This window comes from Melospiza georgiana, chromosome 10 (assembly GCF_028018845.1).
Source record: "Melospiza georgiana isolate bMelGeo1 chromosome 10, bMelGeo1.pri, whole genome shotgun sequence".
Lineage (NCBI taxonomy): Eukaryota > Metazoa > Chordata > Aves > Passeriformes > Passerellidae > Melospiza > Melospiza georgiana.
The window spans coordinates 9207778-9233740 of record NC_080439.1 but is presented as its reverse complement, the minus strand read 5'-3'; the positions used below and the strand labels follow the sequence as shown (position 1 = coordinate 9233740).

The window sequence follows — 25963 nt, the reverse complement described above, 5'->3', positions numbered from 1 at the left end:
TGTTCAGAACAGCAGTGCCTTCAGAGCAGTTTGTTGATAAATACACTTACAAGCTCTGTTAGCAAATATTGTCCCTGAACAAGTGATGAGCTCTGTTTGTTGTCTGCTTTCAAAATTTTTCTGCTGCATATTTATTGGACTGTTAATGTTCAATATTCACTGGTGCCACAAAAATTCTTAGGATAAGTCCAATAACGTATAATATTCTCATTTTCCTGCAAGCATCAAATATATTTCCCTTGGTTTTAATATTTTTAAAATAGTAAAATCCATGAGAAGACGGAATAAATGTTCCTGGCTTGGATTTTGGGACATTAGTCACAACATGTTTCTGCACTGGTGTCATAGAGGAAGGAAAACCTATCTTTCAATTGAAATTAGAGGGTGGATTGAGGCTATAATTTAATTTCCACATGCCCCAATCATCCAGCATGCCCAAATGAGTTGGAAAGCTTGTAATTAACTCCTTTTCAGGAACCACAAGTAAACACAATTGTTGGAGGAAACTCTGATTACTCAATGTGAACTGGACTTCCAGCTAGAGTGTCTGCTGTTGTGTTAAAATCAGGGATTATTTTGGAAGCCTGCTTCCTCAGTGATGCTTCTGGCCATAGCAACTGTTCCTGCCTCCCAAGGAATCCCTTGCACACTGCCCCTGGGGGCAATGCCAGGCTCCTCTCTTGTGCTAAAAGCAAGTTCAGTTTGAAGTGCCAGGGTTGCAGATGTGCTTAAGGTGGTGGAGCTCAACTCCCTCCCGTGTGGGAGCAGAGGAGAAAGTTTTCAGGTGCTTAAAGTATAAACTGAGCAGTTTTTCAGAACACATTTCTCTCTTCCTTTCTGCTAATGAAATGAGTACAATAGGGTGGCTGGGAGATAAAGCATCTCTAAACTGCAACTGTCCCTGGCACAGACCCTGCCCTTGGACAGGGAAGGGAAATGGAGCTGATGTCTCCCTTGCAGGGAGCGTGGTCACAGCTGGGCATGAGCAGTTTCCTGTGGGGATGGTGTGGTGTCTCAAGGCTTCCTCACAAATGAGGAATGTCTGCTCAGCCTCTCTCCTGGTTTACTAAAGGCAACAGGGATGTTTCTCAACTATTTCAACTTGCTAAGAGTTTCAGTTATGAAATGCTTCTCCAGACTTTCCTGTTTGTCAGACTTTGCACTACACAGCCCCTGTGGCAACTATCAAGGTACTCTAGCATGTTTTTGGAGAAGTGTGGTCCAGATTTTGACTTAAGCTGTCCTGCCAGAAGTAAACTAATTTTTTTTTTTTTTTTGCAAGGACAAAAAAGGAAGACTAGACTTGAGAACTTCAACACAGACTGCAGAGTGCTTCTAATAAAATTTCTGTCCATGCTATGGCTGCTTGAGATCATAGTTTGTTGTCTGACATCCTTCCTCTCAAAGAGCAAAAAGCATTTTCTCTTTAGGACAGCAAAAAACAAAAAGTATTATTTCATTCAGAGTTGGACAAAGACCTTTATGGAAATTCTGCTATCCAATAAAGACTATGTACAAACACATGCAAAAAGCACTCAAGAGTTTGCTCCCTAGGCTTAACTTTCAAGGCACTCCTCACTTCTACCAACACTTTAGTCTGGTCTTGTCAGAAGCTTATTCTTCTAATTGCCAGCACAAAAGGTTTTTAATTTATGTTTTGACAGCTAAAATTCTACATCTTCACAGATACAAAGAACTGTCAATAGTGCCAGCACAGAGGCAAAGGAACCAGATGCAGTACTAACAGCTGGGGGAGACTGCAATGATTCTATAAAAAAGTTAAGAAAAACATCTGCTTATAGTTTGATAAAAGCTATCTGTCTAAATCCAACCTAGAAAATCAGATCCTGCTACAGCTGGCATAGAGATTATGAACATCTCACAGAACAAAAAGCCCCACCACCCTGTTTAGAAATAATAGGTTTTGATCAAGAGGATATTTCCTTCACTTCTGTCCTTTTTATTATAAAAAGAGAAATATAAACCAACTCACAATATTCTGATGTCTAAAGGGCAAGACAGCAAGCTTGCAATTGCCTTCTAAGCTTAGAAGAATTTACTTCAGTAAAATATTCCACATGTAAAATAAAGCTACACTATTTCTCACACTCTTAGTTTGAACGTGGGCCTTTAGGTCGAGTCTTTCTCTACTTTGCTGAAATGCTGGGTTGGAATTGGTGCACAAAGGCTCTCGCCTCTCTTCCGAGCTCAGATCTATCTCATTTCATCAGCTTTAACTTCACGTCCAGGTACCACAGGCATAAAATCAGAATGCTTTTGGAAAGCCACAACATGAAAAGTTTTTAAACGAGCTGCACAGAAAGGCATTTACACGCAGAATACGTCAGCAAGAAAAGACACTGCACGACCAAGACATGTGCCAGTACCTCACGGTATGACAAGGAACAAGGTGTTTAGCAGCTCCTGGACCTGAGCACCAGGTATTTCCTTTCCAAGCAGAGGTGCTTAAGCGCAGGCCGGAGGGAAGGGGATCAGATCCTCCTGGCGCAGAGCTACTTCACCTGCCCTCTGTAAGCTGTCCTCGCTGCGGGCGGGGGGCTCCTGCTGCCCGGGCCGCCGCCCCCGGCCCAGCCGCTCCCAGCGCCGCGCAGGGGCCGCAGGGGCGGTGGTCGCCGCCACCCGGCTGAGGGCTTTGCCCGCGGGGACCCCTCACCCCCGGCCCGGCGTCACGGGCCTCCCTCCCCGTGCCCCCGCCCCGGCCGGCGCAGGGCCGGTGCCAGCCCCGGGGGACCCTCCCGCCACCGCCGGGGTAAGGACGCCACGGAGACCCGCGTCGCCATGGCAACCCCCCTCCCGCCCCAGGGGCCTCGCCACAGCGGGGCGGCGATCCCCGCGCCCCCCGCGCCGCCTCACGGCCCCCGCACGGAGGATACAGCTTGAAGCCGCGGAGGATCTCCTTGGCCCGCTCGTCCGTGGCCGACATGGTCCTGCCGCGCCGCGGGCGGGCGGACGGGGCTGGGCCGGGCCTGGCGGGAGCGCGGCGGTGACAGCGGAGCCTCAGGACCCCCCGCCCCTCCCTCCCGCGCACCCGCCACTGCCCGGCGCAACCAACCCCAGCGGCCGCCAGCGGCCGCCCGCCGCCGCGCCGACCAATCAGCCGCTGCCGTCCCCTCCTCGCCCCGCCTTCTGGCGCAGGAATGACAGCGCTACTGACCAATCAGACAGCGCTCTCCCTCATTCAAGGGTGGGTGCGCAGCGGTTGCTGAGACTCTTCGGTTGGGCCTGACGTGGCGGCGATGGAGGCGCCGCAGGATGACCGGGCAGGGGGAGCGGGCTGTCCCCGGGCCGGGAGGCCTCAGCGGGGAGCAGTCGAGGGGGTGAGAAGCCGCCCCGGGCCTCGTCAGGGGCGGCCGAGCGGCCCCGAGCCGCTGGAGCTGGGCTGGCGCTTCTCCCGGGCAGTGGGGGTCCCGAGGTTCCGTCTCTGGGCTGCTCGCGGAGCTCCGCCCGTGAGCTCGGGTGATGTGGGGACCCGGGTGCTCAGCCCCGGAGCGGCTTCTGCCGGAGACCTTCAGAGCCCACCTGGACCAGTTGTGTGTCATCTGCTCCAGGTGACCCTGCCTTGGCAGGGGTTGGACTGGCTGATCGCCAGAGCTCCCTCCCAGACCTCGCCGTTCTGAGGTTCTGCGTGTCCCGAGGCCGGAGCCAACAGCACCAGCATTGTGGAGCAGGTTAAAGATAAATAGTGTGCTACTCCTGGAACAAAGGCAGCCTTCTTTGTGCTGCAGAAATTTGAATCACAGATCAGTTGGAGTTGAAAGGGACTAAAGACCATCCAGACTGGCCTTGAACACATCCAGGGATGGGCCATCCACAGCTTTGCCAGGCAACCTGTCAGTGCCTCAGCATCCTCACAGGAAAGAATTCCATCCGAATATCTAACCTATATCTGCCTTCTGTCATTTTGAAGCCATGCCCCTTGTTCTATCACTAGAACTCTATTGCCTTGTTAAAAGTCCCTCTCCAGCTTTCTTGTAGGACCCCTTCAGGTACAGAAAGGCCTGAATGATGTCACCCTGGAACCTTCTCCAGGCTGAACAATGCAAATTCTTTCAGCCTTTCCTCATCAGAGAGGTGCTCCAGCCCTCTAATAATCTTTATAGCCTTTATGTTTGTGTAGCAGAGTTGATTGTGGAGGGGGGAGTCTCAGATTTGTTAGCACATTTCAGGAGCCAGTCTGCTCTTTAACTTGAACTAATTAACCCCTCTCTTAACAATCTGAGTGCAACTGATAAAAGCATTAAGTCATGGATAAAATAAAGCCAGCAGTTGTAACCCAGTCCTCAAATGAGGACCAGTGAACAGTCAGGGTGCCATCAATGCACTCACTCACGGCTCCACTTGCCTCCAAATCACCCACTGTGCAAAAGTGGAGACTGTGAGTGTTAATAAAGGCTCCATTTAATGCATAAGGGCAAGGCCACTGCCAGCATCACTGACAAGAGATCTTAATAATAAAAATAGGCAGCATTTCTTTTCCTGATGTATGTGATCCATGCTCAATTTCCCACTATCAGTTTAAGTGTATGGAGGGGTCATTTTGAGTCTGGGCAGAGTGCCAGGGGTGAGCTGTGCCAATATATGTCTATATTTTGTTAAGAGTCCATCCTGGGTTTTAGCTAGGCTGTGGAATTGCATGCTTTCTAAAGAGGAGGGACTAAAGATCACTGAGGAGAAAAGAGTGACAAGGAGAAAAGGCAAGCAAGACAAAAGCAGACCTGGAAAAGGCAGAAACAATTGGTTGTATGTAGGAAATGAGCCTGCCAGGTGGAAGTGGGACATGCTGGTTTACAGAAGTCATAAGAAACTCCATCCTGTCCTTTGTTCAGGTTCCTCAGAGATGGAGCCAGAGACCAAGTGGATCTCATAGAAGGGAACTCTTGCAGCTTTGAAGGGCTTCTCTAGCACAGGGATAGGGATGTTTGTGGAGTTTCAAGTTGGAGCCTTTGCATTTCCTGGCCAAGTCTCAGAATTCCCAAGGTCACCTTGCTGTGCTGGGAGGCACAGGCCTCTCATTCAGGAGCTCCTGAACATCACAGAAGAGCTCACAGCTGAAGTGTGAGGCTCCTGTCACTAGTGCAGGGCCAGGCAGCTGTGGAACACGTGGCAGCACAACTCAGGGTGACAAAACCCTGGGATCTCTCACAGTCCTTGGGCTGCATTAACACAAACAGCACTCTTGAGCACATCATCTTAAAAACCTCCTTGCAAGAAAGTTGCTGCAAATCCCTCTGTCTTTTGGTGCCACTTGGAACTGAAAACCTTTCCTTCACATCTCTGGCAGGTGTGGCAGCTTCTGAGCCACCACTGCAGGTGAGAAGATGCCTCCAGCCTGCTCTCTGCTTCTGCAGCAGCTGTTCTCAAGGTGCAGGTAAAGGAGTTCCTTTGGTGTTTCTGCAGAGCAGAGTAACTGGGAGATAGTTCAGAGAGCCCCAGCTGGGGCTTCATCCCTCCCCACACCTGTTGGGAGAGGTTGTACAACTTCACATCTGCAGCCACCCAGACATCACTCCTTGCCTGGCTGAGAGTCCTGCAAGCAGCTCAGTCCCTGCATCCTGGGAAATAAAGAGAGGTTGGAAACTTTTCAGCAGGGCCTGGGAGCTCCCCCTCACCATGCTCTGGAGTTGGGTGCTGGCAGCTGCAGGGAATGGGGATGAATGAATGAAGGGTCGTGGAAGCCCACAAGGTGAGCAATGAAATACAAGGGAAAATACAAGAAACACAGAAGTGTTTTCACTGTTGGCCCTCTCCTTGGGGAGCTCAGGTGTCCTCAGACTCTGGGGGTCCAGGACCCCACTGTTTGGGGACATTACTGTGGCAGTGCAGGGAAATAATGAATTGTGTGCTGCCTAAAGGGGACCTGGACTGCAGAATCACAAGGGGAAGAGGTGGGGTGAGTCAAGAGATAATGCCAACATTAAAAGATAAAATGGATTAACATCTCCTGGCACACACAGAGCTGCGTGGGTGGAGCAAGAGGTTGCAATAGCTGTTTAAAAGGGACTGAGGCAGCTGGACATCCACATATTTTTCCTCTTAAAAACAAAAATCCACCCCAAAAGCTGAGCTTAGCTGATGCTGTCCTCCAAAGTCCAGGTCAGCCAGGCTGGCTGGCAGCAGTTGGGAGGTACCAGGACAGGGACTCCTGGCTGACCTACATGGGGCTAACAGATGATTTTTACCCTCAGGCTCTGGCAAAAGGTTGCAGAATCCAAGGAAAATAGCTCACAATCATATATTTCCATTTCTGTTTCAGCCTGGAATTCGAGCTGTGGTGAGTGTTGGGAAAAAGGAGGCCACACATTGCTTGTCCAAGGCAACTGTCCCAGCCTGTCTGCAGGATGAACCATGGGCCTGGTTAGGATGTGATTAAAGAGGTAATTCTCCCTCCCTGTGCAGATGAGGGCTAAGTGTGGCTTAAGTAAATTACTGGCTGGCTTGTTATAGCCCTGGCTGAGTTCCCTTGTTGTGCAGGGCTTGGTTTTTCACATCCAATTTGCTCTGAAGCCCAGAGTGTCACAACAGCATTCCAACACCTGCATCTCTGCCCTTGTCTGACACCCCTTCTCTGCTGGGTGATGGGACCCCAGGGACCTGCTGGAGATGGCTCTGAGACACAGGCTAAGCCCCATCAGTTTCCCTAATAGTTTCTGATGTTCATTCCTTGAAAGTTCCCCCCTCCTGACCATGCTGGTCCATGATTTGATGATCTTCAGGGACTTGCTGACTGAAAGCCAGAAGCACTTTGCTCTCAGCTGAAGGATTTTTAACATTTTGTTCACAACACGGCATGGATGAGCCTACAAACCTTGGGGAGGTTAACAATCCCCAGTTCCCTTTTGTTTTCACCCTTATTGTGATACCCTTTCAAGCATCTTTTGGCTCCTGATTTATGCCCTGGGGAGGATCTTAACCCTTCCAGTTCCCTCCCTGCACCCCCGTGTCACAGCCAGAGCTCTGCCCTTTGGTTTATATTTGTATGGACCATTTTTCTATGGAGTTCAAAATCAGTTCTATCTTCACTCCATCTCTTGCCATTTCCCAGGAGGACTGGCCTGAGAGGCTCAGCTGGTAGAATCATAGAATATCCTGAGTGGGAAGGGACTCACAAGGGTCATCGAGCCCAACTCCTGTCCTTGCCCAGGACAGCCCCAGGAATCCCACGTTGTGCCTGAGGGTGCTGTCCAAACACTCCTTGGGCTGTGATCACTTCCCTGGGGAGTCTGTTCCATCCAATCTAATAATGGCCCCACTTCTAATGGCGAAGTGGCCTTACAACAGCAGCCCTTTGCACGGGTTATTTTGGGGTGCAAACCCCTGTGATGCTGCCACAGGACCTCGCGTCCCCTAAAAGAGATGCAGGAATTTTAATGCTTATGCTGGAACAGCTGCTGGGACGCAGCGGAGCAGCTGTTGCAGCATAAGCTCATGCAGTTTGCTCCGTGGCTGCTGGAGCACGGCCGTGTCGGTGCCAGCACCGCCATCCCGGTCCCCATCCCGGTCCCCCGGGGATGCCGGGCCGCGGTCCCCGCTGCTCGCGGCCGCCGGGATGGGCCGGAACGTTCGGCGCGGCCCGCGCGTTCCGGGGGGAAGGAGCCGCGCGCGGACACCGGCGCCGCCATCATGGCGGCTTGAGGCGCGGCGGGTTCGGCGCCGGGAGCGGCGGGACGGGAGGCCGGGAGCGGAGAGGTAATGCCGGGGCTGGGAGAGGCCTCCCGGGAATAGGGGCGGCCGTGGGGGAGCCCCGGTAAATTACACCCTGCGGCGGGGCCCGGTGGGGCCCGAGGGCTCTGCCAGGGGTCTGGAGAACGGCAGGGCCGGGAAACCCCCGCCCTCCTGCTGCAGAGTCTGCGGGCCGCTTCCCGCCCTGAAACTCCTTGAGCTACCTGAGAAAGGCCTGGCCGCGAGAGAAGCCCGGCTTGTCCCTCTGCTTGGGTTGTTATAGCCTTTGGACAGGTTACGTTGGAGGGTGTGCTGTATTTCAGTCACTTCTCCCCGGGGTGAACGGGCTTTGGAAGCAGCGAGGTGTTCCCTGTGACACGGGTGTGCACACAGCTTGCAATAGCACCGCAGTTGTTTGAACATTTATTTGGAAAGGGGCAGAGAATTGGCATTTCTTCCCTACTAGGGCATGGATACAGCCAGGCGGTCTTTTGTAACCTCACACACCAGCGTGTGGTTTGATCGCCTATGAGGGAGGACAAAAGAACTGTGAAATCTGAATCTCATTCCCAGCACAGTCAATCCATATTGTCTCGTGAGGAAATTGTCCTCTCTGTGAGCAGAGGGAGCACGCTGATGTGTCAGGCAGGCACACTGACTGTTGTGTAGTGCAGGGATTTCTGGCAGAGCTGAGGTGCTGTTCAGCCAGGCTGCACGTGTGCCCCTGGTGGAGAGAACCCCAGAGAGACGTGGGGGGCTGAGATGTCTCAGTGTGGAGAGTGTTAAAGGCTGCCCTCTAAAGCTCAGACCGTGTGTACCTGCAGGTGCAATAGAACAAAGTGAAGTGTATTTTTAGAAGTTGACTAACACAGGAAGCTGTGATGCCTTCACAAGCCTTAATTTGGTTAGGCCTGGTGGAGCAGCAAAGCCCCCGTGTGACTGTGCTGCCCCCACAAGGGTGGGTGTGGGTCACACAGAGCCAGACAGGTTCTCTGCTGTTTGGGTTTCATCAAGGTTGTGCCCTCTGCTTGATAATTATCCCATACAAACAGAACACAAAACCTGCCTTATCTGCTCAGTCCTTTGTTTGGTCTCTGAATAACATGCTTGGGAAGTTTTGTCTTGGTTGTTTGTAAACAAACAGCTCATTTTGTGGAACTTGTTAATAAATAGTGGTTTACATTTCAAAAGCATCATGTTGGTGCTGGGAGACAGCATGCACACCAGAAATGTCAGGCAGCAGCAGAAGACAAAGATTCTCTTTACAGGGACTTAAATAAAGCCTTTGTAGAAAGGAAATTTTTGTCACTGAAGCTTCCCAGTTAACCCCAAACACTTGAACTGCCCAGTGCAGACAGGGGAGCTGCTTACAGGCCCCTCACAGTTGTTTTTGCCTTTTGGGCTCAGGAAGCAATGGGAATTCTGTGCAATTCACACTGTATCAATAGGCAGAGTCAAGGGAAAAGGTGGGTGTGTGGGCATGCAGAGTGCATCAGTCCCTCACAGGGAGTTCTGGTCGTTGCTGCTTTGGAGGATGAGGAAGGAGGAAGTCAGTCAAGTGTATCAATAAGCATCTTTACAGTTGGCATTGTTTGGCAGCATCACTAGAAGGAAAAGTCTGAAAGCAGCATGAAATCTAAACTCTTGTGTTATAAGTTTTAGGGAACTGCTCAGACAGAAATTTTGCTTAGAAATTGTAGGACTCATCCTTGCTCCCCAGCTAAATCAGCAGTTGAACCTGCTGGGTTTTGGCCTGCCCCCTGAATGCTGAAGAAAAGGCTGGCAGCTGAAGTGTTGCTGTGCTGAGCTCCTCCTGATCCCCTGGCAGGCAGAGCCCAGCAGAGGAGAAAGGATGTGTTAATATTATGTTCTTTTACTGACAGATTGAAAACCTAGAATGGCAGGAGAACAGAAGCCATCCTGCAATCTTCTAGAGCAGTTCATTTTACTAGCCAAAGGAACAAGTGGCTCAGCTCTGACTGCTCTTATAAATCAAGTGCTGGAAGCTCCTGGGGTTTATGTCTTTGGAGAGCTGTTGGAGTTAACAAATGTGAAAGAGGTAAGAGTTGAGTTTTTATTCTATTTCCCCTTCTGCACTACTGGCATAAGGGATCTCCAGAAGTTTCCACAGGCAGCCTGTGGGTGAAATTTCTGTGCCAGGAAGGCCTGTTGCAATTTACCTGGGTTGAGAGATGTTTTTGAATAAGAGACTGACCTTGCTTTTGCCTGTATATGTTAGGTGTTAAAGAACACCTATAGAAAGCTTTGCTACCTTAAGGCAATTGCTAGCACAGCAAAAACCTGGCAGCAGCACAGTAGGAGTTTTAAGAAGGCACTTTGGCAGCCAACAAGGAAAAAATCCCTTTCTACTTCTTTACTGTCCTGGAAAGCAGAACTTCAGTGCTCTCCAAAAGTCTTTGTGAACAGATGTCTAGTGTATCAGGCCTGGGTGGTAACCAAATCCAAACCATTGCAAACCAAGGTGGAAAGCAAGTTCCAGAGCTCTTGCTGAGAGTGCTTTGCCAGCCCCTGCCTCTTCTACAATGAAGGAATCTAAGCTGAATGTCTGTGCAGCTGGAGTAACACAGTGCACAGCAAGTTTGGCTTTCCAAACAGGCCCTTAAATATGCACAAAAGCACCTCAATGGTTATTCAGTATCAAATGACAAATGCTGGCTTTTTCCTGGGTTTGTGTGCAGGTAATGGTATTAAAAACCCAATCAATAAAAATCACTGCTTGGTGCTGCCATTATTCCAGTGAAGTGTTTGCAGCAAGAGAGGAGCTGTTACCTCCAAGTGCACTCCAGTGCAGTGTCCCAGCTTGCTTTGCTTGAAGCTGTGGTGGCTCTGCAGGTAAACTGTCCCAGCTTTCACAGGATCCTCACCAGCCATCACCATCACCTGCTTGCTTATCACCTGATAAGAGGAGTGGCCCTGTAGGTTGTCAGCTGGGTTAAGATTTGCTTTTTTCTTTTACCTCCCAAAAAGCATTGACAGTCCAAACTGGAGTTAAGTTCCAGTACATAGAAATGCCTGGATCACCTTGACTCTAAAACTCCTGAAATTTGCTGCTCTAGAGGCCTTAAGAGGGAAGGGTCCAGCTTGGGATTATAATTGCTTTTCTGCTTCAGTCCTGTGCAGACTTCAGCCATTCTCTGGAGAAGGTGCCTTTCAGGGTTGTGTTGCCCATTTTATGTGATGTTTCTTTTCTCCCCATCCAGCTTGCTGAGGGCTCTAATGCTGCTTATTTCCAGCTGCTGAACCTGTTTGCATACGGAACCTACCGGGACTATGTGGGTAAGAGACTGCTGCCCCTTTGCTGAGGCTGGGACTGGGCTGCCCTTCAGGACTGTCAGAGGCAATTCTTGGCTTCCTTACATGCCTGGTGTAGTGTGGCTGGGTGAAAGCATCCAGGAACAGGAGTTGCTTAGGAGGAGAATTGTCTGTAGGGGGTCTGGGTCATGTGTGCTTTTTCCTTGCTAAAAATGAAAGGAAGGGTTAGAGACTCCGGGTGCTGCTGCTTTGGATGGGACTGCAGTGCTGGGTTGAATTCATCTGCAGCAGAATTCAGTGATGTTCACAGGCCACTTACCTCTGAAGAGGGAAATTTCAGACATCTCTATGGAAATTTAGATAACACCACTTATGGAAACCGCAGAAAACTTAGACAAAATTGTTCTGCATTATTTATAAAAACCTATATGCTTTGTGAGATAACCTTTTATTCTGTGACGGCATTGCTGAAACAAAGTGAATAATTTCTTAGCTAGAATACAAGTTGAAATAATGACTTTTATACAGCTTTAGAAAGACTATGTGTGAATCATCTTTGTATCTGTTGAAATGTGCTTTTATCTCTAATGCTTATGCTTCCATTCTGCTACAATTTAATGCTTCATTTGTGGGTAGCAGCCTCATCCAGACCATTACAGAGTGTGACAAATAATTCTGTCATAGTGCTGTTTCTCAGGGTGGTGGATGAGCTATCTAGTTCCTGTAAGGAGCAGTGGCATCTGTAAGTGCAAGGACTGGAAATTCCAGTGTCTGTGGAGCAACATGAGCCTCATGAAGTCTGTGACTGATTAGAGGATGTGCTTGCTGTCCATGCTCTTGTGTCAGTGTGACAGCACAGTTCATTCTTCCTTTTCTAGTGAAGAAAGAGGAAGGGGGAAAAGCAGTCAAAATGAAGAGCATTGGATGAGGTGGGATGGATGGGAGAACTTGAGTGGCCCTGAAACACTAATTTCCATTAAAGTAGATGTTTTAAAGAGTTTCTTGGCTTTGGAGGGCTGCCAGTTTCCTTTCTCTTTTTAAATATTCATGAGGCACATGGATATAATACAGTGACAGTGTGGCCATCTAGATTAATGATTTCTGCTCTCTTCCTCAGCTTGGTACTTTGCAGTTTAAATTCTGCAGCTCTTCAGAGAAATAAAACCAGCTGTATTTGCAACCACATCAGCAAAGGGGGAAGATTTTTTTCTGTCAGCTTGTTAATGAAACAAAAATTACTTGGTAGCAACAAAGCCATTGACCAACTGTTTCAGCAGGGCACCAGTTATGAATTACCTTATAATTCCAGAACCAGAATTACTAAAGAAGCAGATAAGAATGGAATTGCCAAGTTGTTCTTAACTTTTCCCCTTCTCTCCCTGTTTGTGCCAGTTTTTCTGCAGCAGCACGTTCTGCTCACCAGCCAGCACCCACATTAGCTGGAGGTGTTCAGTATTTCAGGGTGTAGTGTAGCATGACTAGCCTGGAGTTCTGCAGCCTGGATTATGCAATTTTCAAAGTGGAGTCCTGAATCTTGTCTTTTTGACATTAACAGCAAACAAAGATAACCTGCCTGAATTAACAGTGACTCAGAAAAACAAGCTGAAGCACTTGACGATCGTGAGCCTGGCTTCCCGAATGAAGGTAAAGCGTGTGGGGTTTGACAGCTGTTGTCTCTTGGTTTTGTTTTAGAAAATGGCATCCATTCCAGAGCACTGAAGTTGTATCAGACTGCATGGGTACTCACAAAAAAATCCTGTACTGTGAAGGCACATGTAGGGTACAGTGTTCTCTCCTTGTGCATTTGGGATATTGACTTAGTGGACTTCCATGGGTGAAGTGTGGGGGTGTCTGAACTGACATGCAGATTGGTTAGGAAAGTCTGGGAACTTTGTATGGCTTTTTTCACTGCTGGAGATGGAGAATGATTCTTTAAAACACTGACTTTTTGTTCTGGAGAAAATTATGCAACACTCTTAATTTCTTCTACAATCCCATTTACCTTTTTTCTTCTAGAATGTGCTATACTATACCAAAGCTTCAGGAATTACCAAAGTTGTGTCAGAATATTTCACAGGCTGGCAAGCATTTGTTCTGCCATGATCAGTCACTGCTGCACCTGTAGGTCAAAGTGTAGGATACAATAAACATTTGAGTCTCAACCTTTTGAGACTTAGCCATTAATTTTGCTCTAGGACTGTTAACTTACTCTTGATCTTGCTGTTTTTAGTGCATTCCCTATTCTGTGTTGCTGAAGGACCTGGATATGAGGAATCTGAGGGAGCTGGAAGATCTCATTATTGAAGCAGTTTACACAGATATTATCCAGGGGAAGTTGGATCAGCGAAACCAGGTGTTAGAGGTGGATTTTTGTATTGGCAGAGACATTCAGAAGAAGGACATCAGTAACATTGTCAAAACACTCCAGGAATGGTGAGGCAGTCTCTCCACCCTCCTTATTCCTTGTACATAGCTTGTCCTGTTTTCCCCCTCACAGTTTCAAGTGCTGGCTCAATTTCACCATGTTCCATTAATCAGGAGTCTTATGCTATAAGTAGGCACCTGGAGGAGGAGTCTGTTGGGCAAGTTTTCCAAGATCCCATCTGGGATTCAGTTTGTATTTTGTATCAAGCCAAACTCTACCACACTGTGAGCTTCTGCTCTCACTGTAGCTTTTACATGGCAGAGCCCCAGTGATGAGTCAAGGACTCTGCAGAACGAGGTGCCAAACTGGACTCATGGTTCTGTGGTGGGAGCTGCAGCACTTAATAATGAGGGCAGAGCTGTTACTTTTCAGCCTTTTTCACTCTTTTGAGAACTATGTGGGCAAATTCTCAAGAATCACAGCTCTTTGGATGGGATGTTTCTTCAAGTTTGAAGTTTCAGGTGGCTTTGTCTTCTCTTTGCTCCTGCAAATGCAGCCTGTCTGCAGCTGTAGTGGGACTGTGGCATTATCTCTCTGTACCTTTGCCAGGAAGCTGTTTCTCATCTTTGTGTAGGATTCCCTTCCCACCTAAAGACATTCCTGCATAGACTGTGGAGCCCATTGCAGGTCCTGAGCTGACTGGGAATTGCTTCCTAGTTGCTATGGTAATGAGTGCATAAAAAGTAATTAAACTGCTGGGCAAATATGCTGTCCTGTGGTGGGGGCAGGTTTTTTGCTTCTCTGCTCCAACTCCCTCAGTCCCATCACGGTGGGAGGGCTCTGACAGCTTCCAGGACCTTGCAGCATTGTTTGGAAGGTAACAGTGAACCCACTGCCAATTCCCTTTTTGTCTTTTCCAGTTCTGAGTTCCATGCTGAGTGCTCTTGTCATTTGAACACTTAACAGGCCAGGAGGATTATATCAATATTACTTTTTTCTATAATTTAAATTTTGTGTTTGAATACTGTGTTGTTTAAGCTGTAATTCTCTCTGAAAAGGAAAATGAAAGTGCATTGAACCTGCAGGTACTCTCTGATGGTAAGGGTAACACAGACTCTCTAGAGAGTGCTGAGAAATGCATCAAGTACACAGCAAAGCTTTTTCTTGCCAGCTTTTTGCAACTCTAAGCAGGAAGTATAAATTTAATAATCTCTTAAACTTTTAGATGAGCGTGACTTTTCAGATTGCCTGATTGAGCTGCTCCAGGGAGAATTTGTAAACACTGTTTGGCATCATTTGTATCTTGCAGGTGTGATGGCTGTGAAGCAGTTCTTTTAGGAATTGAGCAGCAAGTACTTAGAGCCAACCAGTACAAAGAGAACCACCACCGAACTCAGCAGCAGGTAGAGATGGAGGTGGGTACAGAGTCATCTCAGGCCTCTATGCTGTTGGATAAATGTTTGTTTGCTGAAGGAAATAATCTCTATAATAAACACCTGGTTGATGGTCACTGCTCTCAGAAGCAGGCTGACTATCATGCAAATCAGGCACGGGCTAGAAGGAAAACACATCTGCTTCTGAGTGCTAGTATGACCACAAACATCAGGCATCCAGCAGGGTGGACCTTTTATTGATAAATTTTTATAAATTTAGGCTAGGTGACTGCACTAATTGTGGTTTCCTGTATTGATTCATTAGGAAAACTGTGATTTTACCACAAATCTTTATTGCAACTCTATTCCCTTCGTACAAGGCAGGCAGGGGGTAAAAGCCACTTCTCTGTAAAACGTGCAAGTGTAGTTAAAAATCTCCGGAGTCTGAATTGCTCTGGGAGGAGGTGCCCGCGGCGGCTCCCCCGCGTCTGGCCGGCCCTGCGCGCTCCCGCCGCTAGGTGGCAGCACGAGCCCGCGCTCCGGCCCTGACCCTGGGCCCCGGCCCTGGGGAGGCGGGCATGGGCTCCCACGGCGCTGCATCAGAGGTTATCATCCCTGCGGGTTTATGTTTGCACCTGCTTGGAGGCCTTATCCGTATCCATAGCACTTTTGGTTTGCCGCATGCCTTTGGCTTGGAGTTGGCACACCTGACTCCCGAACCTTGGGGGTTTTTTGAAGGTTTGCTCACTGTATTTGTGGTGAGTCCTGCAGAGTTCCAGGGAATCAAGGATGGTGCTTAGTGCTGTATCTCTCCTTTTCAGCCAGAGTAGCAGAAACATTACTGCCACTTCCCACAAAACCCATTTCTTTTCCTGCTCCTGAGCAAATACCTGTGTCTCAGGTAGTCAGGTAGGCCAAATGGCATTTTTGCTTTTTGAGTTCTGTCCTGAGAGTAAATTTTTCCTTCATGGTCTCCTTTCCCCTTCCTGCTTCTGGCTGACAGAATGGTAGGGTAGCTCCTTCTCCACCAAGGCAGTAGTAGGTCTCTCCAGCCAGATAGAAGGGTGGTACAATATTGTGCCACCGTGTCTTAGGAAAAAAGTAATCCCTAGTTATTCCAGCCTGGAAATACTATCAGCTGTGTCTGTAAATGAGGATGAAACATTACCTTTATTAAACTCAAATGGAGAGCATGTTACTGCTGGGAGAGTCTCTTTTATAATCTCCACTCTTATACTCCAGGGGTTTTTCAATATGTTTATGAACAAACAGAGTGTCTGCTGTGAGGGGAGGAAGAAGCAGGTGCTGATTCACTGTCTCTTCTTGGCCAGGTCACAAACATAAAGAAAACATTAAAAGCTACAGCCTCGTCGTCGGCACAGGAGATGGAACAGCAGCTGGTAGAGCGAGAGTGCCCTCCACACACAGAACAAAGGCAGCCCACAAAGAAGATGTCCAAAGTCAAAGGGCTGGTCTCCAGCCGTCACTAGAACATGCCATCTAATGTCATTCAGTCAGGAATGACAACAGGAGGAGCAAAAAGGGCCTGCGTCTCCTTTTTCAGTGGGTTCTGGGCCAGTCCCTTCCCAGCTGGCAAGTAAAAGCCCTGTTTGAACAGCTCCCAGTTAGCAGCACCTGGCTAAGTTACACTGTGCAGCTCCTATGAGTTTTCAGGGTGTCCCTGCTGTGGTCCTGTCAAGAAGGACTTTTAAAGAGAGGGACTAACCAAAAGGGGCAGGAAAAAACCAAAATATCTGTGGGCCGTTTTGCTCCCTCCCAGCCAGTTCATTGCTGCTTAACCTTGAGGAAGCTGCTCTACTGAATCAGATCATGGGAGAGCTTCTCTAGCAAGCATGTGAATCCCATTGAAGTGTGGCTACCAAAGCCAGGCTGGGAGTGAGGAAGCCATCAGCACAGATCTTTTCATTCCCAAAGGGAGCACAGGAAGGTTTCTAGGCCAGGAACTGCTTTACATGGAAGCCTTCAGCCTTTCCACTACCCCTGTCTATTTTAAACTGGGGTGAAATTCACACTACCTCGCTCTGTGAAGATGAGTTCCAGTGCTGGGCTGTTTACTTAACTGTCTGTTTACTGCCCTTACTAAGCCCTTTAATCTCTCACAGATTTAAAGCACTGTTCTGCATCTCTGAGGCATCAGTACAATAAGGAGGAAGCAGGCTGCCCTTTCACACAGACCTTGCAGGTGGTTAGGGGCATGCTAGAAACTATTCCTCCTGAATGTGATGTGACCTCCCAGAGCTGCTTGTGAGTTGTTTCCCCCATTGATACCTTCAAAGGGTAATGCATTCTCTCTTCCTTGGATGCTGGCAGTGGGAGAGGAGCCTGTTTGGCATGGAGGCAGGCTGGTGGCCCAGGACCCACTGGCAGGGGTCGCAGCAGCATCCCCTTGCTGAAGCAATGGACTTGATGAGTCTTTCTGAATTTTGAACACTTTCAGGTTGTATTTTCCTCCTTTTTTTTTGTTTGGTTTTTTTTTTTTTTTTTTGTACATTGTTGTGATTCTAAAGCATTTCAGCCTTTGTTTTGTGGGGTTTTTTTTTATTTGTTACAAACTAACTTCAGGTGATTTGCACCTAGTTTGGCACGGTGTAGGGTTTTTTTTAAGGGGGAAGCATTGGAACAGCAATTCATAAAAAAGTACATTTTAGAAAAAAAATTAAAAATGGTGATTTAATGTCAGAGTCTGGAGTCTTGACTTGGAGGCTGTTTTAGGCTTGTTGTCCAATGGCACTTGTTCACTTGAGCATATTTGATTCTTGGTGTATGTTGACTGAAGTCTGACTGATCTCTCTGATGCATCTGGGAGACAGGGAAGCCTCTTCACGTTTTGTCAGTCGTTCATCTTTGTCAGGTTTGTGCAGAAGGATGTGTGGCAAAGCTGGTAGCTGAGACCTGTGTCCTGAGCCTAAACAGCTTTGATGCCTGGTTGTGGAAGGTTCAGAGTTGTGCTCTTAGGCCAGTCAGTTCCTTCCTTTGCATCTAGCAGAGTGCTGCTTTGAAATTTGGCTCCTGCATTTCACTTGTGTAAAGAGAAGCTCTTTTCCTGGGCAGGCAGGGGAGCTGTTTAAGCAGAGGAGTGTGACAATGCTCCAGTCCTGCAGCCAGCTGTCACCTGCATTTGCTCGTGCAATGCATGTGCCTTCCTCTTATTGCTACCAGGACTCTCTGCCATCTGTGTGTTTGCAGTCCTCAGTCACAGGACTTGCTTACTTGTGAAAGTAAATCCTTTTCCTTTTCTTCTCCTGCAGGGCAGGCACACCAGCTTTCAGTCTGGAGAGGAGGATCAAAATACTCTCCCTCCAGCTTCCTCTGAGTCAAATCCCAGACACTTCTGATTCTGGTCAGGCTTCTGATTCTTTACCAGCTCTCTCTCCCCCTAGAAATGCAACAAGGATGTTAAGTGGATAAGCCCAGAGCACGAAGCTTTCACCAGTAACTCAATGGAACTGTTTCCCAAGCAGTGGCAGGATTAGCTCCTGTCTCATCTTCTCACAGTGTTCAGCTGACATCATCTCAGGAGGTGCAGGTGGAGCTTGTGTTCCCAGGTCTGTGATGGAGATGGACTGTGTCTGTTTCTAGCCTGCTGTGTGGACAGCTGCCATGTGCTGGTCATCCATTTCCTCACTGGATTTGAGTAGTGAGGCTCTATGGTCCTCTTTCCATTTTTAATATCAGTCCTGCAAAGTGGCAGGGGGAATACAAATGCCTTTGGGAATCATTTTAGCTCCTCATCAAGCCACAGTCTGCTGGGGAGGTAGATGTGAGTTTGGTGCCCTTGATGTTTATTCCCTGCCAATTTCAGGAGTCACATTAGTTTACTGAAGCTTCTTTTGTGGTTGGAAGTTTTTGAGTTTGTTCTTGTGTTTTTGCTGTTTTCAAAGCCTGGCTGGGGGTGAGGATCTTATTTACACTTTGGTTCACATTGCCTTTGATCAGCAAAGCAGCAAGAGAGGAAATAGCACTTTGAATAAAGAGCTGTCCCATGTCTTTTGGTGACAGAGGACAGGGAAGGGACTGGTGTGTTGGAGGGGATGGAGCTGTTTGCATGCTTGACTTTCCTGGTGTGCCAGCAAAGGGCTTGGTGCTGCAAAAGGAGGGGAATGTCTGCAATGAGCCCAGGCTGAGATGAGTCATTAACAAATGACATGCACAGAGTACCTGGGGGAGGCAAACAGCTCTGCAGCAGCTGGTTAATGAATCTGGCTTGAAGGAAAGAGTTAGAAGCTATTCCAGAAATGAAGCAGAAGGCAGAGTTGTTAATGGGAAAGGATGCAGGAGGTGCTGTGCTCTTTGAGAACAACAACAGACAAAGACTCTGTTGAGTCCTGTTGACTACAGGAAAGGCAGCAACTCAGAGCAGAGTTGTGTGAATTAGGGGCTGAATGTGGGGAGTGCCCAGGGAGCTGATCTGCTATGGGGACGAGAGGGAGGGGGAAGCAGAGGCAGATTTGATGCAAACTCCCATGGATTGCCTGTGCCTGCTGGAGGCAGCCAACACAGCTTGTCTGAGCCCTGCTGGAGCTGCTCCCTGGTGCAGGGTGAGCATCCTGCCCTGCTTTGGTTTATGGCAGCAATGGGATGCTCCAGCTGCAGAGATTGCAGCAGGACAGACTTTGAGCTATTGAACTTCTGTTTGCCTTTTCCACCCAGAGGGAAAGAAAGTGGATGGAAACTGCCTTCCCTCTGCTCTTCAGGGCTTTATTGTCTAGCTTTGTGTTCTGCAGCTCCACTTGTACTAGTGCTTGTTTAATATGGAATTGAGCAGTGAGCTGGAAAATGGAAGAGAGGATCTCAGCTGATTGCAGTGCTGGTAGGCTGCCCTGGCCCTAAAGCTGTGCCTCATGCTAACAAATGTCCCTGGCACTCCTGCCGAGGCTCGCTTGATACCAGCTAACATCAGACAGTTCTGGAACACAATAAAGCAGTGCTGATGTCAGTCTCTAAAAGAAGAAAAAAAAAAAAAGTTTTGGATTAAAATCTCTTCTTCTTTTACTTCCCTCCTCACCTTCTTAGCTAAGTTGAATGCCAGCTTACTCTTGTGTTGAGAGCAGGAGGGAAAATCAGTGATGCTGACAGATCCTTCTGTCTTCAGATTTGAGACTTGATCTGCAATCTTGTGCAGCCCTAAGAAATCTTGTGGATGCTTGTGGAGCTGTTCTCAGGCTTGCAGGTCTCTCTCCGTGGATCATGTAAAGGAGTAGGACCTGCAGAGCTGCTCTCCAGAGTGAAGCTTTTGGGCAGAAAGTGAAGCTTTTGTTCCTTACAGAAGACAGTGGTCAAAAGAAGTGGCAATTTTCCCACCAGCCCTGCAAAGTGAATTTTGCTGAACATCTTTTAGTTCCTGAAAGAATGTAAAAGGATGCAGACCCCAGAGGGTGTTTTTTGTTTTAGTGTTCTTATCCTATGAGGGCAAAATGCATTGGTCCCTGTGTGCCAAGCAGACTTGTGCTTACTCACTGCAGGGAAGACAGAAGAAAGAGTGCCCTTATCTCTGATAGCTGTATTAGAACATAAATTGCATGGGCAAACCAGACTTTTCCTAAACTTTCAGTTCTGTACAGGGTTATATGAGTTCAGCTAAGCTAGAAACCACACACAGCCCACCCCTGCACAATAAAGCAGCCCAAACTTGTGCATTCATGGGGCTGTTGGTGCTGGGGATTACTATTTTTGGTCTGAGCCTGTTGCAAACTGCAATGCAGAAAAACAGCCTTGCTCTTTATTATTCTAAATAATGGGGAAATTAAGAACCTGCCCAACAAACACAATAGACCCAGATAGCCCTATCTCAGGCACCTGGTCACAAAGTTTCCTGTTGTTTTTTTTCCACCCCACTAAGTCCTCTATAACACCTGACCTAATGCAAGGGAACCAAAACCTGAGTCTGCATGGCATATTTTTGTGTAATCTGAAAGAGAGTAACCCAGGGGCATCAAGAAAGGTAAATTAAAGTTTAGAGAGATCTCAGTTCCTCCTTGTAACCTCAAGCTTGTATTGTTAATTTGGAATTTTAGCCTGACAGTGTGATTGAATTTCTAGCAGAGTTTTTAGGAATATGTCATTGTTTCATTCTGCTCCATGACCAAGGTCCGTGTCTCTCAGGGACTGTTGACATTTTGCTGATAGTTCCTCAAGTTTGGCCCTCCCTCAGAGCTCCCAGAGGTAAGTGACTGTAAAGAGAGTGTGTGTTTACCCCCAGGCTGGGCTGACCCTGCCTCTCAGCATCCCCGGAGTGCTACTCCCCTCTCCAGTGGGTCAGCCAGGCAAAGGAATGGGCAGAGCAGCACTTTGCTCCCTGGCAGTGAATCCACAGGCACGGAGGCTCCTTTGTACAGTGTGCACATCTCATGACATGCCCCACTGCCTGAGTGTGGTAGCTTGACCACAGTTTTTTCTTGTTGATAAGAAGAGATGTCCTTGCTCTAGTGAATGTGCATACATACACACTGGAAATTCCAGGCAATAATGGGATGCCATAAGATCATTTAACAATCCTGAAATACATGCTTCCCCGCAAAGCACAAAATAATTTGTGCCAGTAGTCCTTGCTTGCTCTAATTCTAGTAGAAGATGCACACACTTCCACATCTCCAGATCTCCAAAGAGCCTTTGGGATCTGTATCATTAGGGTGTTTTTGAAATGCCCTAGTCACACATGAAGGCTCTGTGTTTCCAGAAGAGCTGATTGGGGTGGGTAAGCAGAGCCTTGCTCCATCAGGGGTCAGCCTCTTTGTGGTATTTGGAGCTTGTCTGACCATAGGCTGTATTTTCATGGGTATGAGGTTTGGAAGTAGTGTTCTCTTGCCCTTCAGATTCTTCCCAAAGATGCTGTTTATCTCGCCAGCCCTCGTGGTTCACTCAGTGTCTCATGATTAGCACAGTCCTAAGGCTGCTCTGTGCTGATGCAGTCAGTAACGTCTTGGTGTTTCATTGTCACCTTCACAGCTGTTAGAGAGCACCAGTTCCTTCAGGATCACCTGCCAGCTGTGGTGCTGTACCTTTTACATCACGACTCTGAGATGACACCTCTCCTTGCTGGCAGACAGGCCAGGTGGGTAGGCATTGCTCCTCAGAGCTGTTCTGCATCTCAGGAGGCACAGGCTGTAGCCTGCTTTAGCACAACGGAAATCAAGGACAAGGACAGTGTTGTAAATAAGGGGCAAAGCACAGAACTGTGTCCTCTTCCTGCTGCAGCTGCAGAGAGCAGCCTTGGGCAGATGAGTTCCTCTGCAGCTGCATTTCCCAGGACAGCCTTGCTCCTTCCTGCTGACTGTGACAGGGTTTTGGTCTGGCTGGGCAGAGGTTGGTTGCTGATGGAGTTGAAGAAGATGAGTGTGTGCAGTAGGGGGGAAATCTAAACACCTTTTAAGCTTTTCCAGGAGTCGTCTTCCTTTTAAGTAGCATACCTTTCTTTTCCCCTGATGCAGATAAGGTGGTCCATTGTGGGACTCTCAGCCTGGAGTATTATGGGTAATGTACCAGGTTAATTATGGAGGGGGCAGGAAAAATAGCCTGTGCAGTTTTCAACAATATCAAAGGGATGCCACCTAATGATTTTCCTATTAGCTCTTTTCCCATCCTGCCAGAGTCACTGCAGAAGTGTCATTTACAAAGGCAGTTTGCAACTCATTACCCTGGATTTTCACTGTAGTTCTGCTCCAGGGAGCGTGGGCTTTTGCTGTGTGCCCCAACCTAATGAATTGCCTGATTCAGTTAGTGCTGCCATCCCTCCTGACAAGGTTAGTTGCTGACTGACAGGAAGGGGCCTGGATCCAATTCCCTTCTCGTTTTTAACTCACGCTTGTGTCAGGTGCAGGCTCCCTCTGGAAGTCGCCCTGTGATCCCTTCTCTTTTGTTTTTCTGCATTCTGAGGGAAGCAGCCCATGCTTGGAGAAGTCCTGGAGCAAGTGGCAGGGGCATGTTTGTTGCTGCCCCTGGCAGTCCCTGCTCCATGCCTCAAGTCCCTTTCCAGATGGAAAATTCCTTTGCTCTCCTGCTCTGGGACTCTGGGCTTCTCTTTTTCTTCATTGCTTTGGGATTTGCTCTCACCAGAGCTGGGCTTTGTAGCCCTTCAGCAATAAGTACCTGGGAAGAATTGCATGAATGGTACCAGGGAAAAGCGTGGAACATGGGCTGGGGGAACAGAACAGGTTTCCCACACATGAGAAGGCAACAGTGTCCCTGTTGTGAGTGCTCCAAGGTCTGCTCCAGCCTGTTTGGGCTTTGCCAGGCACTTGTACTGCAGCACTGGAGAAAGCTCTTTTTCCTTTTCCACTAGAGAGCTGTGTGCCTTTTCAGGCTGGGGGCTGATGGCTCAACTCCTGCTAGGAATTGCTCCTGGAGAGGAGAAATCAAGGCTGTTCCTACATCACATCACAAGTGTTCCCATTTGAAAGCTGAATTGGGTACTGCTCATCCAGCTGGTGGTGCAGGAAATGTGTAGGTCCCATGAGTGCTAATTTGACCTGAGTATGGACAGGAGACCCTGGAACTCCTTCTCCCCTCACTTCCAGGTGTGTGCACACACCTCTGCTAAAGGCCATTCTCTGACACTGTGGTTGAGATATCAGATGCCACCTCCTGAGGCTGCACCTTGCATCCAGGACAGCTGTTGTTCACTTGTGCTGTCTGGGCTGGGATGTAGCAGGGCAGTTTTCCAGGGCTGGCCATGGATCCTTTAATGGGATGTTGTGAGGATCTGACCTAGCTGGCCATCAGGGGAGGCAGTGATGCAAGATGAATTTGTTTTTGCTGCACAAGATGCCTCCTTGCCTCTTAATTACATTCCTGTGGCCCCTCTTTCTTGCTGTCCTTGTTTTCTACTGAGCCCCTGTCAGGGAGACCCAGTTGTGGCCATTTTGGGTGATTGCTGTGTTCTAATGAGCCACTTCTGATTCCCATTCTTGCTTGTCCAGTGAAGCAGGAAAGTGCTCATCAGTGCTCTGAGAACTGACCTCTGCTGGCAGTGCCACTCTGCCTGTCAGACCCACTGGTCTGGCTGTGCCACAGAGGGGCTGAGCTTGGGTGGATCTGAGCTTTCCCAAGTGAGTGCTGCCTTCTCTCTTGCACATCATCACCACACATGGGCACATATTCCTGTCCTGCTGGTGGGAATCCACATCCTAAGGGACAGGTGGCTCTCTGGTCAGACCAGAGGCAGGAAAGTGAGGAAACAAGCTGTTATCCTCTCCCTCTGCACCAGGAGCTCTAGCTCTGATTGCTTTTCTCTGCCAAGCTAATGGCCTTTTGCTATACAGCTTTGCCCTTTTCCTTGGGCTTGCTTTTTCCCAGGAAGCCCAGTGGATGGAAGGGACCCATGCTGTGGGCTGTGCTTTTATTCTTGGACAATGGTGCCAAGGAGAAACAGGAATCCAGACTGTACATGACCCCAGGCTGTGATCTTCAATCTCCCAACCTTATCTCAGGTTCTGCCTCACTTATGTGGTAAAATTGTGTGGATTAAATTCCTGAGGCTGAGTCTCTGCTGCTGTGTTGAGGACCTCTGTCACTAGGCAGGTGGTTTTATTTCAGCTCTGGCTTGCAGCAAAAAGCCAAAACTGGAAGGGGAATTGTCCCCACCTTGCTCCCAGCCAGTCACTCTATCATGGTCACTACTCTGGCTTCATGCTCAAGGACCAGGACCCTGAACAGCACCTGCAGCACCACCTTCTTACATCTCTGTTCGGACCTGGCTGTGCAAGGTCTATAGTAAGCAATTCCTTGTTGTCCTTTAGGTTTCCTGAGTGACTGTGGACAGTCCCCTCTATTGGGCATCCCTTTAGGAGCTCCTGATACAGCCCCTCCTTCCCTCTAAAGATGTGTGGAGCTGGAAGGGTGACCTTCAGAGGTGTATTTGCCTTACAGAGCCCTGACAGTGGGTTGCCATTCCCTATGGGAGCTGCCACTTGGCCATCCTGCCTCCCTCCCTGCCAGGGTGTTGATTTTGTTCCCCATAGGCAACATCTTATGTGGTCCATCAGCTGCTGCTCCCTGTCCAGCAAAATCCTGTGGGCACTGCGAGGTGGGTACCCGTGCTCATGCGAGGTCAGAAATGTCCCCTATGCACTCCTAACCTGATGATTGAGCTGTGGGTGTCTGGATGAATCCTCTTGTTCTGTTCACCCAGTGTTCTGTCAGAGCTGGGGTGAGTCTGGCTGGAGGTTTCTATGGTTTCCTGCTGGTTGCTAAGGAAAAGGCTCGCTCAGCCTCTGGGTCTCGGTGACTTTCTCTTTGCCCTGTCCTAGGCACCGGAGCCCAGCAGAACATAATGCTCGTTGTTTCCCAGCCCACTACAATGGCCAGGGCATAATTTGTGACTCCTGTCACGGCTGGGCTGGGCGCCTGCCACTCTTTTTTTTTCTAAGGCCTCTTTGAAGAATGAGACCAAAGAGCCTTCAAGCAGGAGTTTGTGTGTTTACTGCACTCCCCGCCCCCTCACTTGCTGTTTCCTTTAGAGCTCCAAGTCATTTTAACAATTTATTTCATGCACTTTACGTAGCAAGAAGCTGTAGCAACAGCTGTGTCCATGAATCCTTACCAGGCAGCCCTCGGTATATTTTGGTCTGTGTATTGTCCCTGGCTCAGTTAAATAAATCTCTGCTGGAGGAAGGGACTTTACAGCTTAGTGGCAAAGGGCTGGCGGATGGGAATATCAACAAGACACTTAGTGGGCCACTGGATCCTGGGATAGCAGTGCCTCTGGCACAAAGCTGCTCCCAGCAGCACAGCCGGGGGCAGGTCCAGCGCGGGCCCTTTGTTGCTGTCAGCAGGGACGGCGTCTCCATCCAGCAGCAGTGACAGAGCTGCAGCTTTGGGCTGGAGCTTGGGCTGGGAGCAGTTAAAGCACGTCTGGGACAGATGCTGCCCTTGTCACGCTGCTGTGGATCCAGGGCTCGGCTGTTAACTGTGCTGGGCTCATTTCCACGGGTGCCATTTGGGATCTGGGCATGGATGTGCTGCCCGAGGCTGTGTGCTCTCGCAGGGAGCTCAGCTGGGGTCTGCAGAGTCCTGCAGTGCCAGGCAGGATTCAGTCCCTCACAGCATCACAGGATTGGGCACAAGTTTACTTTTGCATATGGGATCAAAGCTTAAAATATCAGCTGGCCTTTCTCTCACTCCTGACTTTTCTAAAACATCTGAACAATTTCTTCTTTAGCTCTGTTAAAATCAATCAATCTGACATTTAAATTGTATGTGAATTTGATAAATAAAGACAGGTTACAAAATGCCACACGGAATGATTTTTTTTTTT

At 48.6% G+C, this 25963-nt stretch overlaps 2 protein-coding genes across 3 annotated transcripts in view; one reads left to right on the top strand and one right to left on the bottom strand.

The window, feature by feature from the left end:
• PDE6D (phosphodiesterase 6D) overlaps positions 1-3033 on the bottom strand; it is a 34605-nt gene extending 31572 nt beyond the window's left edge. Inside the window, exon 1 of the mRNA XM_058031434.1 lies at positions 2895-3033. Coding sequence (XP_057887417.1) covers positions 2895-2944 — 50 coding nt within the window. The 5' untranslated portion in view covers positions 2945-3033. The remainder of the gene's footprint in view (positions 1-2894) is intronic.
• A 2299-nt stretch (positions 3034-5332) lies between these two features.
• On the top strand, positions 5333-25942 carry COPS7B (COP9 signalosome subunit 7B). 2 transcript variants are annotated; one of them, XM_058031008.1, is made up of 8 exons: positions 5333-5389; positions 6275-6395; positions 9564-9739; positions 10902-10977; positions 12509-12597; positions 13184-13386; positions 14628-14733; positions 16023-25942. In XM_058031008.1, exons 3-8 carry the CDS (start codon positions 9578-9580, stop codon positions 16179-16181), a joined length of 795 nt encoding a protein of 264 aa, XP_057886991.1. In that variant the 5' UTR covers positions 5333-5389; positions 6275-6395; positions 9564-9577; the 3' UTR covers positions 16182-25942. The 2 variants fall into 2 exon arrangements, with proteins under 2 accessions (XP_057886991.1, XP_057886989.1); XM_058031006.1 differs by lacking the exons at positions 5333-5389; positions 6275-6395 and adding an exon at positions 7662-7707.
• The last annotated feature ends 21 nt before the right edge of the window (positions 25943-25963 follow it).

Coding starts and splice junctions, on each gene's coding strand:
- COPS7B (XM_058031008.1), top strand. CDS start 9,578: ATGGCAGGAGAACAGAAGCCATCCTGCAATCTTCTAGAGCAGTTCATT. Junction 13,387..14,627: donor GTCAAAACACTCCAGGAATG/GTGAGGCAGTCT, acceptor TGTATCTTGCAG/GTGTGATGGCTGTGAAGCAG. Junction 14,734..16,022: donor AGCAGCAGGTAGAGATGGAG/GTGGGTACAGAG, acceptor CTTCTTGGCCAG/GTCACAAACATAAAGAAAAC.